Source organism: Schistocerca cancellata, chromosome 3 (genome assembly GCF_023864275.1).
Source record: "Schistocerca cancellata isolate TAMUIC-IGC-003103 chromosome 3, iqSchCanc2.1, whole genome shotgun sequence".
NCBI classification, from domain to species: domain Eukaryota; kingdom Metazoa; phylum Arthropoda; class Insecta; order Orthoptera; family Acrididae; genus Schistocerca; species Schistocerca cancellata.
This window is the reverse complement of record NC_064628.1, coordinates 210,565,225-210,572,360: the sequence shown is the minus strand read 5'-3', so window position 1 is coordinate 210,572,360 and position 7,136 is coordinate 210,565,225. Positions and strand designations below refer to the sequence as shown.

The window sequence follows — 7,136 nt, the reverse complement described above, 5'->3', positions numbered from 1 at the left end:
GTAGTTATCATGCACAGTTGGTTTCTGAAACCCTGGAGGTACTGGTACTCATTTACTACCCCATACATCCACTCCTACTGCCAGTTTGTACCTTTACCTAGTTAAGAGCCAATGTTTTTCCAGTCCACATGATGATAATTTCAGTGAATATATTATACATTACAGAAAGGGGGCTGTTGAGTCCATAGTTTATTATACCTTGTTTGTCCTCTTTCAAGTGAGGTAAAACAAGTACACAACACTGTCCTTCTTTTGGGGAATTGTCTTCTAATGGAAACATTTGGTAATCAATTTTCCAGTTTGCTTTTGCATTACATTTCCTTCACCTTCTCTCTCTTGCCGACTCTTCTGTATATTATTAAGGATATTGGGCATCATTTTTTATGGAAAGTTTATTGAATAGTTAAAAATACTTGTTAAGTATGAGGTGTGATCAAGAAGTAAAGGAATTTTTTTTAATTTTGTGGGATTTGTATGTCCAATTTTCAAATTTCATTACCTTGTTGGTACACATGGTCCTGATGTATGTTTGCATTTTCAGCTGTTTTGAATATTTAGTTTATTGTTGACAGTTGAAAAGGTTATTTGTATTTTCAAGTGATCAGTAATTTTTACTTTTGAAAAAGATGGTTCAAAGAGTTGAAAATGGAATAAAGTGCAGCACCAAATTCAAAATGTTGATTGTGGCTTTTGGTGAATCTACTACGGGTGAGACAAGAGTTTACACGTGGTATAAACATTTCAAAGAGAAGATGATGGCTGCTCTGGATGCCCTAGCACATCAATTACTGACATCAATGTGAAAGAAGTACAGTAAGTGGTTCTGGAAAATTGCTGAATGGCCCACCTCAAAGAGGTTGCTGATGCTGTTTGCAAATACTTTGGCTCATGCCAAGCAATTTTTGTATATGTTTTCAGCATGAAATATGTAGCAGCAATGTTTTTCCAAAATTTTGAATTTCGACCAAAAATGATGTTGTGTAGGCATTGCTCAGGAATTTATGAATGAAGTCGACAATGATCCAGAACCTCTAGAGAAGGTTATAACAGATGACAAAATATTGGTGTATGGATATGATGTCAAAACCAAAGCCGAATTGAAAACTGCTTGGAGAGAGAAAAAAAATTTTCGATCACATGTGAAGATTGTTCTCACTGTGGTTCTTCGATTACAATGGGATAGTGCTCTGTGAGTTCCTGCATTATGGTCATATCATCAATAAGGAATACTACCTGGAAACCATGTGACATTTGCATGAAGCAATCCTGGGGGGGGGGGGGGGGGGGGGGGGGGGGAACTGTCATGTTGCGCCTCAGCCGCTGTATTCACCAGACATGGCCCCCTGCAAACTTCTTTCTATTCCCAAGTCTGAAGAGAACCATAAAAGGATATCATTTTGCCACCATTGAAGAGATTAAAACAGAATTGCCGAGGGAGCTGAACACCATTATGAAATGTGAGTTCCAGAAGTGCTTCCAAGACTGGAAAAAGCATTGGCACAAATATATCATATCTGAGGAGGATTACTCTGAAGGACACAAAATTGACAAACAAATAAAGATTCTTACTTTTTGATCACAGCTGGTACTAATAATAAATTCAATTACCTCTCATCATTCTCTGGAACTGTTATTGTACCTTGTCATTCTCTTCTCAACAACTGCTGCCTGTAAAGATCATGATCAGTCTGCTCGCTACAAGCTGTCATATTGAAAACTGAAATGGTGTTCTTGTTCTATGACATCTATTAACAGTCTATTATTTGAACCATGTGTGAGAAGACTTGATGGTATAATTAACTTTGTGATTTTACCTCAAATGGACAAGTCAGGAACAGTCAGACACATGATTACTGTCACAAGGAACAGACATATCAGTTGCTTGCTGGAATTCCATAAACAGTAAGTCTTATCATCGAAGTCAGTCCAAGACTCAAGTAAGTAACTAGCAAAGAATTACAAGGATAAAGTAGTAACTCTCACTCTAGAGAGATTTCAGGACAATATGTCCCCATAAATTTTTAAAAATAAAATTATATTCTAACTCGATTTTTTAAAGACCATTACTATGCAAAGTTTACCATTTTGTAGTTATAAAAGCAAGCCAGTGTATGATGCAAAGAGTGTTCCTAAAAGAATATCCTAGTTATAAATTTTAATTGTATAAAATATAAGCATTGCAGAGTGTTGGTTCATGGTCACAATCAAAAAATAACTCAAACAGTTTTAAATAAGTGCTTATGGAAACACTACTTTCTTTTTCCTGCTTGCACACATGCATGAAATGTCAACTTCTGAACATAAAGCGTTTTGTGTTCTTGCAGCTCTCTTCCACTGGCGTCCATGTTCACCTGACCTCAGGCCATGCAGTTTTTTTTTTTTTCTTCCTTTGGTGTGTTGTAAAAGATTGTATCCAAATTCTGCCACTATCTAACAATTTGACAGAATTGGCACAGAACTGAAGAGGCTATGCTTCCAGTACTCCAGACTTGTTAACCAAAGTGTCAGAAGAACTGGATTTTAGGTTGGATGTGTGCTGTATAATTAAAGGTGGACATATTGAACATTGTTTACCTACAATTTGATGTATGATTTGTTGTAAATAGTCTAAATTAAACTGTTATAATATACCATGAAACTGGGACATTCTTTTATAGACACCCTCTGTAATACAGTACACTGTTAGTGCAGAAATTAGTGAACATAAACAGAACTTCAGTAAAAAGAACATTGTACTATTACTTCAAGAAATATGAATTTTCTCTTGGCTTATCCACATTAAGTTACATGCTTTTGATTGATAGATATTTACAACAACAATCACTATTACTACCAATTAAACAGGACATTATAAAAGTTGAGAAATTGCTAGCTCAGAAGAGAGAGAAAGACTTCCTCCATACATAACCAAATCTGATATCTGCTCAAGGCTGCTAGCGAACTGGTCAGTGTATGGTAAACAGTGTCACTGAAGAGTACTTTTGAAACAATACAAGTAATGTGAAGCTGGGCACCACTTCTCAGTAGGTGAACTGAGCAAGATAGTGCAGCAGCACAACACTGCACTGGTGTTCAGTTTCCCACCTAGCCATCTGTATTTAGATTTTCCATGATTTGCCTAAATTGCTTAATGCAAACAATGAGATGCATTCTTTGAAAAGGACATGGCTGGTAGCTGTTTATAGCTTAAGTAATTTAAATCTAACTTAAAGAGATACAGCAGTGTGCAGCTATGAATAATTTTTCTTTGTAGTTGTTAGTAGCCCCTGGAGGATACGTATTACTTTTAACATTCAAATGGTGAACGACTGCTGAAATATTTAATTGGAATAAATATATGTGCGATCTTGATGGAAATTATGAAAAATAAATCACAGGTGGCACAAAAACATTACTTGCAAACAAAGTGAAAAAAACCTGAAATGATAAGATTGTAAGAGAATACGTTTGGAAGGCAAATCCGTAAAGTAGAAATGGAATATATGAAGAAGTTGTGGTGATATGAACACACTCCAGAAGTGTGATGCATGTCCATACATGTTCTTATTGGCAATCAAAAGTTATTTATATAATAAGAAAATACTATGAGAAAATAACTTCTCAAGTATAAATGGACAGATGGTGTTAACTGGTTTTATTTTTATTTTGCATGTAATAAGCTACACCAAGGAATCACATGCATCTTCAGTGTTGGACAGCAATCACAGTCACTTCGCAAGAGGAAATACCTGCTCAGATGTGGAAATAAGTATTCTGTGGATTGCCATCCTGCCATGAAGATGTGCAGACTTCCAAAGAATGGTTATATTAACAATAGATGTTTATTGTAAGAAACAGAAAATGAATTGTGAAAAGTTTACTATGTCTCTCTCTTGTGTACTGTTTGACGTGTTTCAGTTTCAGTCTAGACTGAGCAGCCAGATATAGTGGTCTTGTGTGTGTGAGATGGGCTTGCTTGTGTGAGTGCATGTGTGTTTTCTTTTCTGATTAAGGCTTTGGCTAAAAGCATAATCTATAAGTCTTTTCATTGTATCTGTATGCAACTCAGTGTGTCATCTTGACAGTGAGTAGCAGTCTATCCTTTCCATAATTGTTGGTATTCCAACCAGGACTTTCCATTGTGTGTGTGTGTGTGTTTGTGTGTGTGTGTGTGTGTGTGTGTGTGTGTGTGTGTGTGTGTGTGTAAACACATATATTTTCTTTATGAAAGTCACTCAGGTGTAAACTTTCTTTGTTCTTAGCTTTCTGACTTACCACTACAAAATTTGTTATGGAATTTGAAATTGTGTCTGATCAGTGAAATTTTAAATAATGTGCAGTCAGCAGTACATATACCATACATGTTTCAGAGTTTGTGAGACTTTATGATTTATATATAAAATATCAGTGGACATACGTAAAATAATGAGGTTTTGTGACTGGATATGACATTTGTGAGTGTGTTTTTTCAGATTTAGTGCACTTAGTCATTTAGCATGTAATGGACATAATTAATTACAAGAGTCAAACATGGAAAATTACAGGCATTAAGGAAAGAAAAATCAGGCATAATGACCTCCTTTACAAATTAAAATTTATATTTATATGCAGTATTTCTGTAAAATAAATATTGTACAGAGAAATCATTCATCTTATGCAGAGTATAATCATTGTACATTTCATTTGTGTTTTACTTGAGTTGTACTTCCTGTGACTTGTAATGTAGCAGAACTGATAACACATGGCAAAAACTAATCTTTCAAAAGTGACAGTGAGATGTGATAAAATCAACTTTTTGACAAATTAGCATAGAACATGATAACAAAATTGATAGTAAAGGAAAACCTTTGCACCAATTGCTCTCAGAAAAGAAAGTAATCAGCAATTTTATTAGTTACAATGTAGATTTAACACTGTAAAACTTGTCATTATAAGATCCATTCATAATAAAACTAGCAATGACAATCTATTTCTTTTGTTATACAGACTGTACTCTTATAGTATTGTACTTCGTAAGAATAAGAGAGGGAAGAGTTTGTTGAAGGGGGCAGGGGGAGGGGGAAAGAGAGGGAGAGAGAGACGGGGGGGGGGGGGGGGGGGGTGTGTATTGTCTTATTAAATCTGTTTTGAGAAGCAATGTTGTGAATATTTTGTAGTAACATTGCACAGACAAGCATACAACAAGAGTAGATTAGTGAAGAAAAAGTTGTGTATGTACATCATAGAAGCATATGTCAGACAGTTTCTTTCTTCATGGTACATTTATCAAGTACAAAACAGGAACACACTGATGACTAGCAATCATATAATACGAAATTGTTTATAGAAATGTTTCATTTTGTTTTGGATCACTAGCAATCAGTTCTCTTCTCTTATACACAGGCCCCTGTTGCTGTTGGTTTCTTCTTTGGGCTGCTGTTACTGTGGGTACAGACATCTCTGCTGCTACACCTGCATCTCGCAAAGTGTTTACATCAGGAATATGCCTTGTCTGATGACGAGATTCAGTATACCTGCGCTTTGTGTACTTCTTCTTATCATCTTGGTCTCCCTGATGTGCAGGTTCAACCACCTGTGGTGCTTTTGCATTTTCCACTTTCTCTATCCTCAACATACGTTCTATATCTGCTGTCTTTGAGCGCAAAACAGCTCCCCCAATACTTGATATACTTGCAGTGTACTTCCTGTCACCACTCAGCCTTTGTTCCAATGCTTCTGTATTTGTCTTGGGGTCCTGTACTATCACTTGTTTAGAAGAAACACTACCTGATGGCATAGAGGAAGTGCTAGCACTTTTAGATAACTGGTCTGCTACTTGTAGTGAGGAGACAGGCATTCCACTTCCTTTGGAAACATGGTGCTGTTCTACAGTAGGAGGAAATTCTTTAGAATGTATCACTGGAGCTTGTTCTGCCACTTTCTGAGTTTGTCGTAGCTCACTTGTGGAAGCAAATGTCACTTTCTGAAGAATAATAGGTGCCACTTCCTTTGCCATAACTACAGTGCCCTTAACTTGTTCTGACTGTTGCCTCTGGTATGCAGTAACAGAGGAAGACTTTGCACCAGCAGTTAGATGAGTTGTTCTGTCATCATGTAGACCCACAAACGATGCATTTGCAGCTGCATCAGGAGATGTGGGTGGACTGGATGCCCAGGATGGTGGAGGCGAAGCACTGCTGCAAAGAGATGGTGGCGTTGCATGTCGAGGCGGACTGCTTACGGTTGTGGTGGCTACTGATGAAGATCCCAGTGCTGAATCAGCTGACGCAGATGGATGGATTGAGGTCTGCGATGAATCACTACCACTAGCAGAGTGCTGCCGTCGCCGTCTTGTCGTCGACCCATGCACTGAAGTTAAGAGGAAAATAAATTTTCATGATTTTGAAAGCACAAGAATTTTGTATCCAAGGTACTTAATACACAAACAGCACAGGGCATGATAGAAACTAATAAGATAAAGTAATCTTATTGCACTCAGATCCAGTATCAGTGTAATTACTTGAAATTGTGAGAAACTCCTCTTCTTGGACAAGCAGTTTTCCTTATCAAGCATAAAAAAACGTTCCATACACTAAGTCCTAACAGTGTTTTCAGTAGGTCTATAGATAGCTGTGTGTAAATTGACTTGGCCCACACAAACACAATTGCTGATTAAGACAGCAGTTATTGGGAAAGTTTAGTGGGACGATCGGCCATTTTTAATTTTTTATAGTTTTTGCTCCTGACCAACACAACCATACATTCAGAGAATTCCTGCAACTGAAAAAATTCCCATTTGTGCTGAAAGTAGTAACACTACCACTGGGTGCATAATGACCTTCAACAGAGAAAGTAGCTTAAAAAAAAAACTTAGTGTTGTTCACCAGTTGGTGTTTTAGATTATAAAACATTTGCATCAGATGGACTTTTCAAAATGTAGTGGATGGTCTTTGTATCTCATTCATTCATGCATGCACACATCCTGTGCCATAAATATCATCACAAAGGAAAGTGTTCAGATATGTGGAATGAGTCAACTTATACATTAATAGGCAGGAAAGCAGGCACTGCATACAACTGCTGTCAAGGATACCTACAACAAATCATGCATTGAAGGCTGTAATGGATGTATGTATATGTATGTTAGAGGACAGTTACTTGGGGAGACACAATGACAC

The 7,136-nt window shown here is 37.0% G+C and overlaps 1 protein-coding gene across 1 annotated transcript in view; it reads right to left on the bottom strand.

Annotated features, from left to right (window-relative positions):
• Nucleotides 1-4,556: 4,556 nt before the first annotated feature.
• Nucleotides 4,557-7,136, bottom strand: part of LOC126174831 (uncharacterized) — a 512,108-nt gene continuing 509,528 nt past the window's right edge. The window contains exon 12 of the mRNA XM_049921210.1: nt 4,557-6,327. Coding sequence (XP_049777167.1) covers nt 5,300-6,327 — 1,028 coding nt within the window. The 3' untranslated portion in view covers nt 4,557-5,299. The remainder of the gene's footprint in view (nt 6,328-7,136) is intronic.